This window comes from Chaetodon auriga, chromosome 19 (genome assembly GCF_051107435.1).
Source record: "Chaetodon auriga isolate fChaAug3 chromosome 19, fChaAug3.hap1, whole genome shotgun sequence".
NCBI lineage: Eukaryota > Metazoa > Chordata > Actinopteri > Chaetodontiformes > Chaetodontidae > Chaetodon > Chaetodon auriga.
Genome location: NC_135092.1, coordinates 8,972,255 through 8,994,069, shown reverse-complemented (window position 1 = coordinate 8,994,069; position 21,815 = coordinate 8,972,255). Strand labels below are relative to the sequence as shown.

General features: G+C 41.4%; 1 protein-coding gene across 2 annotated transcripts in view; it reads left to right on the top strand.

The window, feature by feature from the left end:
- epha5 (EPH receptor A5) overlaps nucleotides 1-21,815 on the top strand; it is a 62,076-nt gene that overhangs the window by 22,683 nt on the left and 17,578 nt on the right. For both annotated transcript variants that reach the window (XM_076757463.1, XM_076757464.1), the window contains exons 4-10: nucleotides 7,296-7,451; nucleotides 7,557-7,895; nucleotides 15,821-15,945; nucleotides 17,118-17,207; nucleotides 17,454-17,523; nucleotides 17,670-17,772; nucleotides 20,994-21,061. In XM_076757463.1, coding sequence (XP_076613578.1) covers nucleotides 7,296-7,451; nucleotides 7,557-7,895; nucleotides 15,821-15,945; nucleotides 17,118-17,207; nucleotides 17,454-17,523; nucleotides 17,670-17,772; nucleotides 20,994-21,061 — 951 coding nt within the window. The remainder of the gene's footprint in view (nucleotides 1-7,295; nucleotides 7,452-7,556; nucleotides 7,896-15,820; nucleotides 15,946-17,117; nucleotides 17,208-17,453; nucleotides 17,524-17,669; nucleotides 17,773-20,993; nucleotides 21,062-21,815) is intronic.

Genomic DNA, 21,815 nt, shown 5'->3' with positions numbered 1-21,815 from the left:
GTGCTTCCTCCCTTTTACCCTTCCCCCTGCTGACATACACACACATTCACATGTTATGTTTTTTTTTTTTCACTACTTGTGAGGAGCCTAGCATAACGATGTGCCTAACCTCCTTTTTTACTAACCTTGACCTAAACCTAATTCTAACCTTACGCCTAAAACACATCTAAACCCTCAAACACCTCCTGAAAGAAATGCAGCCCAGCCACTGTGTCCTCAGAACGATACAAGAGTACACACACACACGTAGACACACACATTCCTGCAGTTGGTGAAATATTCATAAAATGCTTCATTCAGCAGTCCCGGCTTCTTTCCATGAAAGCCTGGTTGTCTCCAGAGTCCCAGTCAGCAGTGGCTTGTAGGACTGGTTAGACTGGTAGTTGTGGACACTTCTGATGCATATAGGTCAGCTGATCAAATGATACAGTTTACAAAACATTTACAGTTTTGCAGCAGTTACATATTTTTTCCTTGCACTTTTTCCTTTACACTTGAATTTGATACACATGCACTCTGGTAAATGTTATGAGATGAAAGCGGGATGGAGATGAATTTCTGAAGCTCAATCTCATCTTTAATTATGTCCATATTGGGATTAGTTAAACTATGCATTTATACGGATACACATTTTCTTACTGTATAAGATATCCGAGCATTGATCCTGGCTCTACATGTCTAATGTAGATGAGCACTGGAAACACAATTGTAATATAAAACCTGTAAATGTCCATCTGGCTGACTGGAAAAAGAAATACATCAAAACAGTTTTTTCTGACAGTGGAATCAAAGTATATACAATACAGTCGTACATCACCATGCATTTGGTGAGTGCATTTACAAATAGTCTGTGCACTTGTATTTAAATAGGCCATAGCAAATGTTATATTCATGCACATGCATTTCTTATGTTTGTCCGGTCCAATAGGCCTCCACCTTTTGCTGAGATCACATGTCTCACGAGTATTATAATGGCACTGAGATCCCGACCCTTGTACCCCTAATCTGTGGGTGCTTGCAATTTTTGTTCTCAGTCGTTGGTCTATTGCTAGTGAGCCTTTTTTTTTTTTTTTTTTTCAAGTAAATGAGTGTCAGCTTAATTCTGAAATAGTAATGTAATGTGTTGTGTGGCATCAGTGTTATTCAGTTGGATGAATTATTTCCCAACACATCTGGTCAGCATAACTTGACACTTGATTTATCATTATGATGGATTGCTAATTTGCGATCTCCCCTACTGGACTTTGACTGGGGCAATAATTTGGTTTATGTTTTAAAGCTATTGTGACCTGCTGGACCTCTTGCTTTCTGCTGGTGGCCTGATTGTGAGAATAAATGGGTGCTGAACAATGACCTTTTCTGCCACCCGACAGACCGGAAAACCCCATTGACTTGATTGTATATTATTATGGTATTATCATCTGGCTGTGTTTGTGTTCACACACAGGCGTACACAAAAGTGATCATGCTTCGCCACATACATATGCACACACGCAGAGGCATGCACACAAACACAGTAATACAATAATGATTTGTGGAGGTATGACACTCATACTCCTGCACACACACAAATAGGCACACACATGCTGTGTTTATGTTCCTTAGACCAGTAGCTCGCTGTGGGACAAATACAGGAAGAGGATATTTACTGTGTTTCCTTGCCTGGTTTATTAGTTCACAATCGTATCTGTTAATAACATAGGCATTGTATTGAAGTTCAGCCTTACCATTTTTGTGTTTCTTGTGTAAAAGTTTACTTTTATGTCAACCCTGCTGAATGCGGACACAGTTGGAAGAGTTTCAGGAAAGATGGAGATATAAGAGGATGTCACGTGCGACACATAATGGGAGCATTTGGCTTCTTGTTCTTATTTTGCCTCATTGCGAAGTTCTGTTTGCTATTCTGTTGTGGAAGTAAGAAAAGTATTCAAGTAGTATAATTAAGTGCAATTTTGAGGAACCTGCAGTCTTCATCCGTATGTTCATTTTATGCTGCTTTGTACTGTACATCTACACCACCACAGTCAGATGAAAATATTATACCTTTAGGCCACATTGTGATTATTTTGACAGATATTATGATTGTGATTTGATTCACGATTAGTGGGAATGACCATTTTATTCTTCTCTATATTCATTTTCATAGAAAAAAAACTCTTAAAATCATGATGCCGTGTTACTTGTTACATCTGGAGAGCAAGATTTGTTGGCCAGGGCATCTCTGCAGCACTTAGTACAAAACACAACCTAAGACAATGTTAAAAAATGACACAGCACTATCACTTAGACTATCCAACAGTATAATAGTTCGGATTATTTTCATTTTAACCAGCTTCAGCTTTAAAATGCTGCTTGCATGACGTGGCATAAGTAATAAGGCAATAACACACTATATTATTATATAAAAAATTCATACATATTGAGTACTTTTCATGTGCTTTAGGAATGGATTTTAATATTTGGGTCCATACTGTGTCTGTGCTCACAGAAATGAATTTAAATCCATTGCAGTGCTGATACACAGTATGGGGCCCTTGACTTTAACTTCAGTTTTATATCCCCTTCCCCCTTCGAGTATGTCTCCTTCCCTCTGCCTTCATCACTTTACTCCCTCTAATCCCACCAAATGACAGTCAGTCATATAAATCAACATGTTTACAATGAAATGTTTCCAATTAAAGAGGACGCTCGTTAAGAAGCATCAACGGACAGCGCTGGATCCTTAATTGCCTGGGATGCCAGTGTGTGATGCATATTAATTACGTATTAACCTCACACACGCAAGCGCACACACACACAAATGCATACAGGCACATTAGTGTGTATTGCATATTAATTACCTATTACCCTTTGTGCTGTGCATTAAGAGCTGCGTGGCATCAGAAAGACAGCTTGCCCAAGGGCAACACACACACACTCACACACACTAATACCACCAACGCAGTCTATTCAGATTGCATTCACAATGAGGAATGAGCCATTTCAGTCAGCCAGCCATGACCATCACTAATCTCACCACAGGAAGTGTATGTGTGCCTGTGTGTGTTGGTATATGAAGGTTTATGTGTATGTATGAGTATGAGTGGGTGTGTCCCCTCAAGACAATTAAACAAGTAATGCACCTGATCGAACAGCCTGCCTGTCCTTGCAACTGGAGATGTTTCATTGTAGGACATCGACCAAGATAAATAATTAAGAGGTGGTTGGATTCAATTAAATTAAAAAAAATAGTCTCGGACAAAAAATGGATTATTTTAAAATTTCACCAAAAGAATGTACATACAGTTAGTGTTAAGCTACTGATCAATAAGGTAAAATTTTAAAGTGGAGGTATGGCACTGGTTATTTTCAATATGATCTTTATTTTAAGGATACAACATTCATTACAAGCGTTTTTAATGCAGTTCACATTTTACTAAAAACTACAGTTTACGTGACTTAAAATGGGAAAATCCATTTCTCCATGAAGAGGTCATATTTGACCATATTTGTTCCATATTATATGCTTTTGGGGGGAAACAGTGACAGCTTATTGTTTAATCTTTAAACCATACTAAGAGTCTGCAGGCACCCTGCTGGCTCCATTAGCCCTGCACTTTGTGTTTTTAGCTATAAATGCTAACATCAGCATGCTAACATACGCAGAGTAACAATGCTATCATGTTGATGTTTAGCAGGTTATGTTCATGATATTAACGTCTTTGTTTTAGCATGTTAGCATGCAAACATTTGCTAATAAAGCTCAAAGTACAGGGAGTGTCATTTTGTCGTTACTTGCAGTCTTTTCCTGTCAGGAACAAAGACGCTGGACATATGAAACTTGAGACATGATGATGGCCCTAGACTAAAGATTACCTGTGTTAACTGTTTCATGCACAAAATGTCCAGTTTCTTCAAATCATTGTGCGTGCATTTTACATTTTTGCCACTGATCAAGGCTAGATAGATCTGTCATTTCTGTCAGCAATAATAGATAGTGATTACGATTTAAATGAAAGGAGTGATCACTAAGTCACATGTAAATTGATCCAGTTGCCATTTAACATTTAGTCAAATTGCTTGTCTAACAGCCACACTAAGGGCTTAAAGGCTTTGTTCTTCACACACTTAACATACATGTTCTTATTCACTCTCTGTGGCATTTTAATCGCTTTATCCCACTTTCAGGCTTCAGATGTCTGCCCTGACCTTTATGCCCCCGATTGAATTGATTGTACATTTTTTGTGCCCCCTTTGAGAGGTAAATCCTTCGACACATAATTAAGCAAAAACAGTCGAAAACTGTGCATTTTATATTTATGTAGTCATTTGCACTCAATCTGTCGAGTCGTGTCTAACAATACATGCTTTCAATTAATTTCCACATGCATTTTCCTGTAGCGCATGGATAATCTATTTATCCTAAATGGAAATGAGCTGGAATTAATGATAATAAATACCTTAACATGCACACTGTTGCTGCTTGTTAGTCAACTGGAATTGACTTTCACTATAGTGACATGCAATGGATTTTTTTTTCACACCACTTTGCACATTTTAATTGCAAATGTTTATATCATCCTCATAATCATTTGCAACTTTCAGGGAAAGGAAATGCATTATTTAAATTTAATCAACACACGTAAAATCTTTGACACCACATTTTCAGGATATGCCTGACAATCTGTATGTAGATGTCTACATAGAAAAACAAAGTACTGTAGTTATTCTCAGCTGTGAAAATTTACAACCACTGTGAGCAAGAGACAAAAAAAAAAAAATCTACAGAAACTCAAAACTCAATCAACAGGAAATCCAAATAAGGAGTCATCTTAGTACCACACTGTGCCCACAGCATACTGTTTGATTGACAGGTGATCTTTGGGGAGCGCCGCACAGACACACCAGGAGGTGAGAGCTAAGCGCCAAAAATAAATAGAAATAATCATAGTCATACTGGCATAATAGCTTAACATAGTATCTCAAATTATTAATATGCTCAAAGGGGTTTTTATTTTTCACTACTTTTTTTTTTTTCTTGCTGCTTCTTCTGTGCTCTTCAGTCTGCTTCATTCTGTGCCTGTGCGTCTGTATATGTGAAATGAGCTGCCACCCTGTTTTTATTGATTTGGCCATGGGGGTTTGGAGGATGAAGTCAAGGAGAGCTAGACTCCAGACGATGGCTATAAATCTGTATGCAACCATAAATGTGTTTGTGGCAACGGGCTGAAGCAGACAAAGGATCAGGTGTGTCCTACTGCCCTGAATGCTGCGTCCCTCTTCACATGACGCTCACGCACGCGTGTAGAAGGCGTTAAGGTTGTACGTCGTTAGACTGCAACACAAGTCTGGATGAGAAGCAATACAAACTGTATATTTAGTCAATAAGTAAGCATCAACACAGCAGGTATGGACCGTTCTCTTTTGAACAAAACAAGTCATAATGTGAGGACAGCAAACATATTCCATCTTCTCACATCTGAATGAAAGAAACCATAAAGGCATATGTTATCGTCTGCGCTCTATTGAGCATGAATTGTCAGCTGTACAGTATTACTATCTGCTCATTCAAAACTAGGCCAAGCTTGTGAATACCTCAAAAGCAATGTGTGTGAACCTCAACTCATAATTAGGGTATGTGTGGCATCTAACATGCCAAATACATTTTCTGAAAAGCTGAAAAGCTTCCCCTGTGTGTGTGTGTGTGTGTGTGTGTGTGTGTGTGTGTGTGTGTGTGTGTGTGTGTGTGTGTGTGTGTGTGTGTTTTCAGTGTTGTACAGTGCTCAGAAATCGTGGTGCCCAGTTTGCATGTTCTGGTCTGGTGTCCTTACAATACCACAAAGACAAAGGTGTGTGCGTGTGTGTGTGTGTGCTTGCGTGCATGTGTGTGAGGCAGAGGTGAGACACAAGAGCGATCCAGGGCAGAGGGAGAATTTTTCAGGCCTAATGTTCCATGACAATGGACCAAGGTTCCGTCAAGGGGAATCAGAGCCACTGCCTCCTAACGCCTGACGCACACACACACACACACACACACACATGCACACACACACAAACCCCCCCCCCCACACTCCTCCTTTGTCTCATCCTCTCTCCTCCTTTCTCTCCCATCTCCCCTCATAAACTTGGCTCTCTGCCTCCTCTCCTCTCTTCCCTTTTCCTATCTTACTTCCTTTTTACCGTCCCGTATTTCCTCTTCCCATATTCTTTATCTTTCTGTCTTCTCACCTGAAGTTTAATTATGTAGTTCTTAATCACAGTTACAGCCTGAATGGGCTTCACAACAGCCACATTGAGAAACAATGGGCGAAAACAATAGCTGCTAACCTTAGAGCCCTTAGAGGACAAACGCAGGTGAAACATCTCCTCTCTTCTGTCCTGTACTCCTCTCTGTATCTTCATCTCTTCTCTCCTCTCCTCAACTATAAATGAAACTGAAATTTGTCATCGACTCCACAATATCTGTGGAGACAGTAATCTATAGAACTCTGCTTATCAGAACTCCAATATCCCATTAGTATTTCACCCTCTATTGCATGTGTCTGTTTGTATCTGTCTTGGTGCAACAGCGAAATCAGGAAGAGAATCATGCAGTGATAAACCAGTGATTGGTTGGCTTGGGGGCGCAGCCATGGTGACAGAGGTTGTTGATGTATTCTTGCATGTTAACATTCTGAGTGTGTCACCCTGCTGTCTACCTGCCCCACTTAGATCAACCGTCTGACTGTTTGTGTGGGAGGAAGAGAGATTATGTCTGCGCTTGTTGTATTTGTTTCTATATGTTTCACACATGGGGCCGGGTGGGTGCAATACTGTGCAGCCGATGCGAGAGCAAATTCTTAATCAAGTGCTGGTCACAAATCACTGAATTGAATTCTCGGTATGAATAGGAAGGGAAGTCCCATTTTTTTTTGGTTCAGATAATAAGGCATGAAGAGAGCAGGGTTGCACCGTTTGGATGAAAGAAGCCCCTTGAGGGATATGAGAAGAGATCAGACCTCAGGAGGAACAAAGAAAAAACACAAATGTGACAACAGAAACTCGGTGACAAATGCTTCTTTTAATTTCAACTGTGCGACTACAGTCGTATCTCTGATGAGGAACCTCAAAACAGCCACAGCCACCCAGGGAAATGTCTCTACTGTTTTGATGCTGACCTCTTTTTTTTTTTCTTTCCAAAGGAACTAACCATGCTGTCCTGTTTTTTCCCCCCTTCTCTCCCCATGATCCCCTTCCCTTTCCCATTTGTGTGTCTCCTCTTATCATCTCATCTCTTCTTTATCCAACCCCAAACACCCCATGCTCTCCACCCCCAGTCTGCAGAGTGGGCTTTTACCGCTCGCTGCTGGAGTCTTTGGCCTGCAGTAAATGCCCACCCCACAGTGTGGCAAAGCAAACAGGAGCCACTGCTTGCAGTTGCGAGGACGGATACTATAAGATTGACTCCGACCCTCCCAATATGGCCTGCACACGTGAGGATTATTATTCTTGGATATCATGTCAACTGTTAAACTCTTCTATGATATTACTACATGTATTTTTTTTGTCTTCCTTTAACCTCTTTCCGTCTCTCTCAGGCCCTCCGTCTGCTCCACGCAACGCCATCTCCAATGTCAACGAGACCAGCGTCTTCCTGGAGTGGTCCGTCCCCATGGAAACAGGTGGCAGGAAGGACGTGCTCTACAACATCCTGTGCAGACGGGTGTTGCCTGATGGAAGGGGCTTGGAAGAATGCGGCCCAAACGTACGCTTTTTGCCACGTCGCGTCGGCCTGTCAAACACCTCTGTGATGGTGGCAGACCTGCAGTCACACACCAACTACAGCTTCCTGCTGGAGGCTGTCAACGGGGTGTCAGAGCTGGCCAAAGACCACGCAAAGCAGTATGTGTCACTTAATGTGACGACCAATCAGGCAGGTACGTTGCGCCAGATCTGTCAATACTTGCTTTTTTACCAATCACAGCCTCCCTATGAGTTCTCCAATCAGCGCCACAGCTGTCCTCCACAGCATTCAAACTTGCTCTGAATTTCCCAACAGAAATCATCACCATTTTGCCATAACTCTTTTTTCTTTTCTCCTTATTGAGACTGCCACAGACCAACCTGTGTGTCAGATTCCAGGCGTGAATATGTGGGTTTTATAACAAAGACACCAGATGATCAAATTATCACAGTATTTGTCCAACAAATCTGTCGCTGCATTAATTTTCCCTCATGCACCATCCCTGCAGTGAATGAAGGAACATTGCACAGTGGAAAGCTTTTTTTTTTTTTTTTTTTTTGCTTTTTTGCTTTTGCATCCAGATTTGTCATTGAAAAAGCAGCTTGGCCCCCTCAATTAGGCGGTACATTTCCTCAACATGATTTGCAGGAATCGGTGGCATAATAAAAGCTCTTGATTCGCAGGCTGTTTGTGTATTGGGTTTCTTGTGTGGTAGCAGGTGTTATTCTGCATGCCTATCAACAATGATGACTCAGGCTGATAACTTGCAAGTTTACATGTTAGATTTAGGCAGGGAAATACAATTATTGATCAACTCTGAGCAAAGAAAAAACTTCAGCTGGTAGCATGTTTTGCTCTTGTAGCTGCTGGGAATACTTTATTATCTGTGTTGCCAGAGCAGCTTAAAACATTTGTGTAATTATTACTGTGCAAGGCCCTAAACTAACAACACTAAAGTGAGCAGCACAGTGGCCAAACATAAAAGATCGGTGTAATTTTGGACAATGAAAGAATCCAACTACTCCCCATAGCTGTAAATATCGGAAGCTTTGTTGGTGTTCCTTTTAAACGGAGATTAAAATTCTGCTCTGGGAGCCCATTTATGTGTTTACGGGAGGTATGTGCTTGTGTAGCTTATTTTATTTGCTTGTAATGAAATGGGTAGCTCACAGCATAATGAAATGAGAAAAATGTGAGCTTAATGCTCTCCTTCCCGAGACTTCCCTCTGTTGGGAAGGTTAGAGAAAAAAACAATGTTTTGAAGGCGCGTGTTTGTTCCTGTTTGCTGAACAGATGGTCCATTGGCAGTCTGGTAATAGTAGGTAGTAGTAGTAGGATGGATACAGTGTGTGTGTGTGTGTAGGAGAGAGAGATAGACAGTTGCTTGACAGCCAGAAGTACTGACAGCCCTCTAACTGTGTTGTCACTGTGGCTGTCAGCAGACTGAGTGGATTACACCAGACTGCAGAACTCGCATTCACTCTATTGGAGTTGTAGCTGGATTAAAGTTGGCCAGTCACTGGACCAAATGGAGATTAGGGATTACGTTAGATTACACGTAGCTGGTAGAGTCACAGACAGATAAAATGTGCTGCTCTTTGGCATGAATTTGGCAAAGATGTGTTTTTGTTTCTTTTGATCGTAGATGAATACACTAATCACACTAGTAAGGCAGCACATGTCAATCAAAACATGTGAAACAGTGGCAGACTTTGTGCACTAAGAATATGTTCAGATTTAAGATTAAATTTCAATGAAAAATGCTTGAAATAAGGTAAATACAATGTTATGATCCGTATTTGTAAGTCAGATTGTTGCAGGAGATAATGCAGCACTAAGCACAATAACATTTACAGGATAATGAACTGGAAGCGCTGGAAGGTTGACAGATTTTGAACAGCTGTACCAATAGCGCTGTTTAGCTGTCCCAAATATCTGGAATACAGATTGCAGAACATATGTGCAAACATGTGTGCCCACATGCAAATGCTTGAAGTGTTCAAATGAAACATCAGTTAACTCCACAGCAAATATGATATTCCACCAAGTAAATGCATCAGTTCAATTAACACAAGGTACAGAAGATTTACATATGATTGTAAGATGTATACTAAGTGAATATACTCATTTTTTTCTATTCATTATCAAGGAATTGCTCAGACCCCTCAGTGCACCAAACTATCACACCCAAACCTTTTTCATCTTCACAGTCAGTGGTTCACAACCTGGGGGGTCAGGACCTCTCCAAGGGTCACAAAACATCTTGCTGCAATGCCCGTCAACATGTTGACGTTCTGATCCATGAGACACAGTAGTCATTATTACATTATTACATCTACGAATTTGGCCTTGATTATGAGCTCACTTACACCCCTGTGAAGCTGTGTGACAGCATCTTAAAAGGCTGTGACACTGTTATGTTGACCAAATCTGTCCTCAGACTGTCAACAGACACACAGACAGACAGACAGACAGACAGACAGACAGACAGACAGACAGACAGACATGTAAACACCTGCCACTGAAAGTCACCTCAGTGGTTGTCCTGCTACAGTAGGTGTCTCCAGGACGACAGTTTGCCGTGATGAAACACACGCGAACACACATACACACGTCAGGTTTCCAGCACTTTTGGACTTTTGGATACTTGCCTACTACTTGCCTTGCCCCCATAAGGAAGGCGAGTCCTCACAATGTGACTTTGTAAACAGATTTATGTCCCCACAATGTGAGTAATACATGGCCACACACACACACCTGCATACAGACTCACATACGTTATAGACTCACACAGTGAAAAAATACAAGCCACGCTGTCGAAGGGTAAATCACTCTGCTCACCACTCACTCATATGCAACATGTGATGAGGGGCCACAAGTAGCAACAGCATAACGTTGAGGGCTCTGTGGCACTTAAGGTAGACTAAATTGATTTAATCTTAATTCGTCCCTTCACACCGAGCTGAAGAACATTCATTCACCGATCTATTCTTGTTGGAAGTTTGTTGTGTCCCCCTCTTCGACCATGCCCGCATCACTGACTGCTGCACCTTTTACCCACACCCAACAGTGACGTCATGTCACTGCAGTAAGGTTAGGATTCAACCACTGGAGATCTTTGTGTCAAGCCATTTCCTGAAGTAATCAGAGCAGTCGTTTTTATCAATAATCCGGAGGTAATTGTAATGAACAGTTTAGCATCCTCTGATCCTGCCTCGCCTCTGTATCGCAGATGTAATTACCCAATGAGCACTTTGATCAGCATCGTAAGCATCTGCTTTTTCTTTCTCTGTGTTGTGTGTGTGGGCTTTGAGTGTGCTTCTGCTTGTGAGGGTAAAAAGGCAAAAACAAGATACAGAGACAAAAGTTAAAAAAAAAAAAAAAAAAAAAGGCGGGGGCGACAGGGAAACTCAGACAGTCAGAGACAGAGAGAAAGAGTCAGAGGATCTGCCGTTTGATGTGTGGGAAGTGTCACACTCGATAAGGGATCCGTGAAATAGGTGATTTCACAGTGTCCCTGTGAAGCCCTGCTGAATAATAAAGTGTTGGGTACTCGTGAGGAGGAGAGGTGAAAGGCAGGAGGGAAGGTGGAAAGAGAAGGACAGAACAACAGGACGGAGGTAGAGGGGACGACTGCGGAAGAGAAACGATGGGGAGGATAAGAAAAGGGCAGATCGCCGTAAAGCAAGAGGGAATTAAAGGAGGGAAAGGAGTAAAGAGGGTGGACATTAACTGCTTGTACGCATTCAAAAGCACTCAGAGGTCTGGTGCAGCTTAACAGTTTTTAAAATGCAAGTCATATATTTTTGCACTGCTTTGATGTTGCCTTTCACACCAGCACATAGTTTCGATAAGGTAGCGAGCTAGCAGCCGCTATTAAATTGTAGAAATCCATTTAAAAAGAAAAATAAACCACCAGACTGACTATAGAGTTATTCTTGCAGCGAAATAGTAATCATTTTGAAATGCAGTCGTGGTTTCTGCATAAAACTGTGAAGGCTTGAGTGACAGGAGTCAACGTGCTGTTTAATGCAGACAAAGTGTTCTTCATTCATCCAAATCATAGAAACAAACAGGCTTTGAAATCGAATTGGCCGTTTATCATAATTAATCACAGAAAATGCAGTCTTTTGTAAGCCAATAAGCTTTATATGCACATTAAGTGAGTTTCTGTTGTAGCTCAGCTCTATTTTGTCTTTATTTCTGGCCATTTGTTTTTCATGTTGTTCACAGTGTGGGAGCGCTGTCTGGTAACTACACACTAAATGCCTCCATACATTGTTTTGCTGTTACAGGCTATTAATCAAATGAATCGTGATACATTACCTTGTGGGTGGTAAAAAAAAATAAATAAATAAATAAATAAATAAGCGCACAGCCTGGTGCTCTGCCCTTGTGTCTTACTTTTGTTTTAAGCCGAGATGTAAAGGTAGTGGGCTCACTCGAGTGTTTGCATTGAAACTGAAATGAATTGAACTTGAGTCAGAGGATTCGCTCCGCCAAGACACAGCGTCTTCTTCTTGTTGGCTCTCCTTCGTTTTTTCGCCTTGTTATGTCACACCCCTTCACTGGAAATGGAACACAATTGCTGTGCGACCTTGTGTTTACAAAGCAGCATCCATTTGAATGGATTTCTGCACCGGAGATGCCTGAACACAGCATGCGAACAAATCATTTTAACCGCTGTGAACCAGGACACTTTGATGGATTTTACAATACAAGGCATAAATGTTTTGCATTTATCACGGTTATCTCACAGTTATGCGTATTGGTACATACATGTAGTATGTGGAAATGGAATAGTAAACTAATTGAAAAGTGAGAAACAACATTGTGAGTATTTTAGCTCTAGTTTGTAAAACATATCAAAATGTAAAGTGGAAAAAACACTTTTAGTGACTCAGAGTAACATTTGTGAGGCTAGCATGTTCATTTGGACCTTTTTGTGCAAAAACACTGTAGAATTCTCATATTTTGTGTTCTTGAAATTTGAGATGGAGGTTCATTTTGTATTGTGTGTTTAGCACCATAGTCTCAATCTTAACATATTTTATTTAAGAATCTTTCAAGGTTAAGTAGCTTCAAAGATCTTCTGCTCTGTTTCTGTATCAACCAGAGTGTTTCTGACATGTTTGTAACACACTTTAGGGAGCGTCTGCTCGAGCAGCACCTTATTAATGCATATAGTGATGTTGGTTCAGAGGCTGCAGCCTTTTTAATTTGTCATTTCCCCCCAAACAAGGTCAGAGTGGAAGAGGTTAAAGGAGTCAGATGAGACATTTGGTAGATCAGCAGAGATGAGGATTGAGAGCAGGTTGGAAAGAAGCTGGTTATGGGTCATATGAAGCCAGGAAGCACAGTGGCTTCATTTAATGGGTTAAGAGGCATCTTATATTTAGAGTATGTATGCCAATAACCCTGATTGAAAACTGTTGGCATGGCATACATTGTCCTGGATAGCTATCAAAAGGAACCTAATCTTTTCAATCGCTCAGACATTTCTAATTCATAAAGAAACTTAGCTGGAGCACTGCTAGCAGCAGTGCACTCAATGCTGCCCCTGGTGGTCAGAAGCAGAATTGGCAAAAGGGAGAGAGAGGAAGAAAGAAAGAAATCATTCAACATCTTGTATTTTACACAGTTCACATTCAGCAACGTAAAACTCTCAGACCAAGAAGGAAGGCGTCTCGTGCTTTCAGTGTTCTTTTTATGACTTTAAATTCCTGAGTGACTGAAATGTACGGGTCTCAACTGCTTGCAGTACAGTATGTGTATGACGGATCGGTTCTCGGCTGCCAAATGACTGTCACTGTTGCGAAGGTGGCATGAGATAAAGCAGGAAGACGAGGAGGGGGGGTAAGTTGGAAAACAGACTAGATGAGAGCAGCTTAACTACTTTACAACCATAAGAAAGCCATCTCTCGCTCTTTCCCTCTCTCTCTCTCTGTCTGGTATCTCTCTTTCATTCTGTTGCTGGATCTCGCTCTCTGTCATTCTCTGAGGGTAGTTAAAGGATAATAAACCAGATAGTTGAAGGTCTGTATTGATTTTGCTGATGCTTCAGACAGATAGTGGTCTCGGAGGCTTATGTTCTGCACGGTGATAACGGTGCTCTTATCTGAGGCCAGAGTTGTTACACTGGAGGGCTGCACTCATCCACTGAATAGCTTTCACAACCTTTTTCTAACCTTTCTCTTCATGAAGTCGAATGTTTCACAGCTGCACAATGATGTGAAAACAGAAAGTGGCGTCATAGATGTGAATTAAGGGCAAAATGCCAGGAGTTCATGTTCATTTGCGTCACCGTACTGGAGGTGCTCATTAGCAGATGCAACACACACACTGGAAGTGTTTAAACCAGGAAGTGTGATTCCACTGTCTTCCTTGTTGCTAAAATCAAAGTGATTCTGGCTCCTTGTCGACACTCTTTCACCATCTCTCCCTCTCGACGTCTCTCATATTTCATCTCTCGCTTTTTTTCTTTTTTATCAGCCCCCTTGCTTGTCCTCCACCCCCCTCCTTCGGCACCCCTTTCCTCTCCTCCATCACTTCCCATTCTCTCACTGCATTGACGTTTCTCAGTTATGTCAGATTTGAAAACACTTGTTTGTTTAGTCACAGTCGCTGAGTCGTGGCACTAAAAGGTGTCACATCGTGCTGAAAGGTGCTTCTGTTGCCTAAAATGCTGCTTTGGGTGTTATTTATAGGCACCGTGCATCTGTGCTGTTTTTTGGTGATTGGTGAAAAGGGAAGACTCCAGGCCCAGAAGGACCAGACAGAAATTATCTGATGACTAGATCAACATTTGCTGTAGTTCATAGTAGTTAATTGGAAAAAGTATTTTACAGATTAATCATCTATATATATAAATAATAATAATAAAGATCAGCCTCAGCCCTAGTTCAAATGTATATATATTTTATATGTGGAATGTCTCATCCAATTTTTTAATATAACCCAAAATCATAAGTATGTACACCAGAGGGCTTTACACTCTGTACACCCTCATATGACACCTTCCATTCAGCTTTTGATTAAATATAGCATGGCACACTGCATCCATTTTCGGAGGATTTATACTTAGGTTTTGGTGTATTGTTACCCATTAAGCTGCTGGGAAAAGAAGCTTTATCTCCCATCATGGCACCCCAGCATTTATACCATTTAAGCATTGAGTGTGTGTGATTGGGTTTCTGGTTTCAGGCTTTTAAGATGTTGCAGATAACACTTCTGTGCGACCATCCACTCAGTATACAGTTACTGTGTTTGTTGCGATGATTTATTCCCCGTGGAGTTCTGCTGAGGCTATTGAAACCTAAACGGTGTTTAGCATTTGCAGTAGAGGCTCACACACACACACTATCAGGATGTTGCCTGAGGGAGCATTTTGCCTGGTGAAAAGCTCTTTATGTGTCAGAGACTCCCCAACTGTCCCTCTGAGAAATGGACCAACAGTTCAGGTTACAACAGGATGGCTTGATGATTGATGCAAACTCACACTCACTTGACTTCAGAACTTACAGAATCAATCACCAAGAAAAGAGGAAAATTTGAAAAGAGCCAAAAAACAAGCAGAACAAAACGCATTTTAAGACCAAAGAAAGTTTTCCCTTGTGATAGCATTGCAGCTTTTCAGACGTGAAGCACTATAATTGATGTATGGGTAATTTGAAGATGCAGAGTTCATAGAAATGCCAGTTGTTTCTTTGAGTTTTAATATGCCAGAGTAATTAAATAAATACAGGCTAATATATCACTTGTAGACTTTTCATTTTCTCGCATCTCATTGCCGAATTGCAAACATTTTTTCAGAGGCAGAGCTGCTTTGGAACCAGAAATAATCCTTCTGGTTGAGTTAAAACTGGACGGGCTGCGCCAAATAATCTACAGAGAAACTTTGCAAACTAACAAACTTGAATTCCAAAGAAAAAACTCAACAGACTTTACAACTTTGTCACAATTTCTCTGCTGTTTCATTCCTGTTTACCAGGATGTCACTCGTGTTAAATGCTGGAATTAAAGGGATGCACTGCATCATTTTAAACTGCTGGACTTTCACCTCTCAAGCAAATGAATGTGTTTGAAATTGCATGTCTTTATGTCTTTGTGTGTGTGCAGCACCCTCTCCAATCAGCGTGGTGAGAAAAGGCATCACGGGGAAGAGCAGCATCGGCCTTTCTTGGGCGGAGCCTGATCGCCCCAACGGCATCATCCTAGAGTATGAGATCAAGTATTTTGAAAAGGTAAAAGAATCTAGAAATTGTTTTTTGCTCCTTATATGAAGCTACGTGTCTCTGTCCACTGGGCTTGGGCCACCTGTGGCTTCTGAGTACCCCTCTAAAGCTCACACTATACAGATGTTGCTGAGCCTTTGTTTGATTTTTGGAACTACTACTGTATCATATGCATTGACAAGCAGCTATAGATAATTTAGCTTTGTGATTTATGAGGAGAATTGATGGGAGAATTACCGCATAACTTTAAACAAAATGCTGCCCATAAAGCTATTTGTTATAAGGCCTCTTTTAAAGTTGACACATATTGACTCAAAGTTCAAATCATTTAATGGTTATTTTGTCAATGTCATGTTCACCCAGATGCAAATTCCATAGTCGCAGACATCATAGTGTTAAAACCAGAACGACAGGACCAACCATATTCAATGTTACCTGGCTGTAGAAGTGAACTTTTAATTATGTCTTTTAAAACTGCTTAACAGCTGTATTTCATGCATTTGAGAATGTGATAACACTAAAATGACCCCGATCAAGGATTTTGTCCTTATAACAGCCCTGCGCTTCACATATTTAATGTTTTGCATTTGCAGAACCAGCTTTGTTCAAATTGGCCCCCACAGAAACACCTGAATGTACATTCAGTGTTTGTTTTTACTGAAGTGGCCACTGAAAAAGCCTTAACCTTAGAACAACTCTTTCATGTCACAGCACTAAAGCTGTGTGTGCGCTTGTTAAGTTGAACTTGGGTAGAGACAGCAAAGTGATGCTTGTATTCAGATCATTGTTCCTGTGCCCTTCCTCTCTCTTCCCTCTTTCATCTTCTGATGTCTGCTTTTCTGGGAAGGTCAGAATAAAGGTGCACAGCAGAGCAGAGCGGGGTTTGTGGTCAGTGGTTAGCTAATGGCTTCTGGCTAATGGAAGGGGCATTTAGCTTTGTTTAAACCTGATGTGGTTACAGTTAGGAAACTGATCCTTCCACGCATGCACGCACGCGCTCGCACTCACACACATACCACAGGTGGCTTAGCCTTAAAATGTGCGGAGGAATAAGGAAAAAAAAGGGTGCGGGCGAGATGCACATGCACAGGATCAATTGAAATAATCATCAAGGCTACAAAAATGCATGTAAGGCACGTTAGTGAATTACAATAACCCCCTCTTCCTTTCTCCTCCTGCAGGAGCAAGACTCCAGTTACACTATAATAAAATCCAAGGAGACTGAGATGGTGGTGGAAGGCCTGAAGCCCTCTTCAGTCTACATCTTCCAGGTCAAACATGGGTTCAGAAAAATCCAAAAACCATAAATAAATAATAATGTGTGGGCTGAAAATGAAAATACACATCTTTAGGAATGGTGTAAAGGACTGTAGCGTAAACTGAGATGAGTAGGTGCAGAAGCAGTTACAAAGGAATGGTTGCATCAGAGTCATGTGTAACACATATGCATTCAGTCCATGAAAATATGATGCGATATGTACTGCAGGTGTGATTTATTCGGACATGTTGCATCACAGGTGCGAGCCAGGACCTCAGCAGGCTACGGCGCATTCAGCCGGCGTTTTGAATTCCAGACCAGCCCTTACTGTGAGTACACCTGAGAGAGAGAGAGAGAGAGGTTCAACTTGCACATGACTCCAACCTGCTTTTTGTAGGCAGTATCAGTAACAGATGCCCCTTGTGTTTTTCTGTGAGTGCCACCTGTGTCTTATCCCGCTTCTTTTCTTCGGCAGTGACGGCTACCAGTGAGCGTGCTCAGGCTTCCATAGTAGTGGTGGCCATCACGTTGGCTCTGGTCCTGCTGGCAGTAGTTGCTGGATTCCTGCTCAGTGGACGGTAAGACCTGAATACGCACTGGAAGAAACATAAACACACCCAAGAAAGCACGTATTGACACGGGTGTAGGTGTAAGCACATGCACGAACATATTGAATGCCCACGCAAGAGTGGTGACAGAAGTTAAACATTCTGACTTGAAGTTATACATATAGGAACCAAACATGTTGCATTGTAAGTGTTGTATGTTATTGGGATCATTAAATGGAATATTCAGAAACACTGAGCTGGCAGAAAATGTGTAGAATGAGCGCTAGCGATCACATTTCTTTGCCTCTGTATGATGTGAATTTACGGCAGACATTGATGAGAGAATCATCCCAGTTTGTTGTGACATTCTTCATCCTCTCATCTTTGGAATAAATGGTATTATTGGATGATGAGCGTAAACATTATTAAGAAACTGCATTTTTACATAGACAGGGCGTTCTTTAAAAACCATTCTGTCCTTGAAAATCTGAAGGAAGAAGCAGCTTGGAGTGTGAGAGTGTGAGATTTTTTTTTTTATTTCTACAGTTTTTGTGAAGCACTCTCGTCTCTGTGTGTGTGAATGTGCAGTGAGCTTAGAGAGGACAACCTACTGCTGACTAACAACTATCAAATCTCATTTGTGACCCAGATATTTCTGTGTTGTTAAGGGGTATTATGGGATTAGATACTGTTAGATGGCTTGGGTTTTGCGATAGGTCAGCATTAAGGGCTGCTTTTTAGGTTAGAGCTTCAGGGCCGATGCACACAAGCCAGTGGATTCTCCTCAAGTCTGGAGACACAACGTTGTTACACATCAGCTTTTAGCACTCTGTGCTCCATACAATACACACCAACACACACTGTGTTAATGTTGTATCCGCATGCCTCCAGCTCGTATGACCTTCACTTAACCTTTTCTTGTAATTGTAACAACCAATTTTCTGATCTAATTTTCGCACATGCACACGCACACACAACATGCAAATGCAAATACTGTGTATAGCAAGCAAAGCTTTCAAGCACATGCAAAGAGGAGAGAGAAAATAGCGAAATACTGTATAGAGGTTTTGAGAAGACATTCAGCCTCTTGTCCTGGTGTGATTTTATGTCCTTAAAAGTCCCTCAAACTCTTTTGTCTGTAAAAGTACCTTGAACTCATCATCCTTAACCACATGTTCCTGATTTGTATCTAATGAAGTTAATTACTATCTATATCTGTCCAAATCCATTTTACAAAGGTTACAAGGCTCAAAGTGTGAATCTTAAGATCCATCCATCAATCCTTGGATCTGTTGCGCCTTCATCCATTGACACCTCAATCCCTTCAGCCACCATTTACTTTCACAAAGATGGTGAATATACAGTCTTATGGCAGAATGATCAGATGAACGGAGCGTGGGGGCACTGGTGATGTTCAAGGATTAAAAAGCAAATCAGAAAGACACAGTGGGGATTTTTGGTGTAGCCGGACGGGGATGAGGATCGAGGATCGCTCGGGTTTCGTGTGGGGGAGGAGAGATGGAGGAATGCCAAATTTTCCAGTGATGGATTTGGGACACAAGCACCACAACCCCCTCCAAACACTGTATACAGCCTCCTCTCCCCTCCTCCTGCATGACCCTCCAGACTAAACACGCATGCATAGACATCCAGACACGGCACACATGTGCAGACACATACACATATGCGCTGATGCACGTATGCATGGGTTAACACGCACACACACACACCCACTCACAGACGCACACATGCAGGAAGTTTGGAGGGCAGACTGGGCATTGAGCGTGCTCAAACCCCTTGACTCAACAGATCCGGCAAACTAAACACCCTCAGGCAGACACACATGTAAAAAACACACACACACACAGACTCCCCTCCCCCAGACTATCCAGCTGCCCATACCAAACCCCTCCAGCCAAGCCTGGCTGCCCCACAGAGAGCCATGACGGGAATGAGTTGGACATGACCCCTGTGTGTGTGTGTGTGTGTGTGTGTGTGTGTGTGTGTGTTGTCGATGTGTTCAAGCACTTCAGCTTTTTGTCTTCAAGATTGGAAAAATGAGGAAAGCTCACATTTTGTTGACTCTTGGTTTTACAAATGCAGTAAAGCAAATTAAAGCATTTACCTAACAAAAAAGAAACATGAATTGGTGTGTGTGTGTGTGTGTGTGTGTGTGTGTGTGTGTGTGTGTGTGTGTGTGTGTGTCCGTGAGTGTCTCCTTGTGTCCGTGTGTGTCTCCTTGTGTCTTTGTCATATGTTAGAATGAGTCCTAGTTAATTTGGGTTGTCTGTGATTATCTCTGACACAGACACACACCCGCATGGCAACCAAATGAATGCAGGTTTTGGCCTGTACGTCACAGGATACACAGACATGCTTTGCCGTGTTAACATAAGAGAAAAGGCTATGTTATAGATGCAGCTATGAGCCAGAGACTGAAAGAATTTCTCTTATATGACCTTATTCTTTTGGGAGACTCTGCTGTGCCAAAAGTCAGAGTTGTGTTGTTGGAAAGGGCTTTCTTGGAAAATTGTATTTTAAAACTGCAGTCCTTTGCTAATGTCTGAAAAGCTGGCAGTTTTCAGCATCTTCAGCGATATTTTTGTAAAGCTTGAAAGGTAAGTTAGCAGATCCTACGAGGAAATAAAAAGCTTATGTTGCAGTTGTGATCGTGCCCTCTGTTGGACAGGATTAGCTTTTCTGTGTCTGGACCGGCATCTCTGTCTATTACCCTTACTTGTTTAGTGTAAATGTCACTGTTTGCTCTTTGTTTAGATAAACAGAAGATAAAATGCATTAGGACACACTATACTTTGTGCCACCTTGAATTAGAAATTGGAAAATTATGTCAACACACTTCGTGCAATCATTGTTAAATGAGGCTACTGTAAATAAACCATCTGAAATTGAACAGCAGATGCAGTTTATGTCTTACACTGAATGTTTACTGATATGTCATTAAATAAAAATTAGTATGATAATAAGGATGATGATTGCCAGAACCGTGTTACTGCTGAAAATATTGCTAATTGGCCTCACCTTTTAGCAGGTTTTATTACATTTATTACAAGTCCTTTCCATGAGGCGTTTCCATTGTTGTCTTCTCCCTCTAAATTATTACTGCATGTCATTTATGCGAGTGTAATTGTGATGTTTTCTGTTATAACAAAAAACACTTAGCACTGTTTTTACATGTGCATGGAGCAATATTGTGGCAGGACACTGATTCAGATGTGTCTCATCCCTCCCAGGCGGTGTGGCTACAGCAAAGCAAAGCAGGATCCTGAAGAGGAGAAGATGCACTTCCACAATGGTCACAGTAAGTTAAGAAAGCCCCAAATCATTCTTTAAACTGTATGTCTGCGTGTGTGTGAGAGTGAGCGGGCAAGTTCATTCAAAGTTTACACTACATGTACAGTAGAGGGTTCAGACCGCGGTCATGTCTGTATGAGTTTGTTCATCCCTGTAGGCCCACGCACGTGTGTGTTACCAGTCCAGCTGATGTTTCATACTCGCAGCTATTCTTTGAATGACACGGCTGCAAACCAGCTCCATGGCAGCCATTGCTGGCAGAGGACACACAAAGCTATGATGATTTATAGGCCGTGACAGCTTAATATATTTGGCCACATTTTTGGCATTGTATCCAGCTATCCATCTGTCGGCATCAGAGCCGGAGATGATTAGTACATCAGCTCCTACCTAGAGAAGTCAGGGGGAAATGCCACAGTGCCGGTGTGTATGGTAAACTGTCATACTGATTCATAAGAAAGTAAATGTGTTAAAATGAATGTTTATTACCTGTCATGCTTGCAAGAAGCGACTGACAGAGTGTCTTATTTTGGGGATAATTAAAGGAATGAGTCATTGCATTTCGCACCACAGCAAACATAAAGAAATGATTTGGGGCTAGAACAGGGGTAGGAAGTGTCAATAAAATCACAGTATACATTATTTTATGTATTTATCTCATAGAACATTTTGTGGAAATTCACATGAGAAATTGAGTCAAGCTACTACTAAACATTGAGTTTGTATGTGTGCAAAGTGTTGTCCATGCAAGCCCGCATATA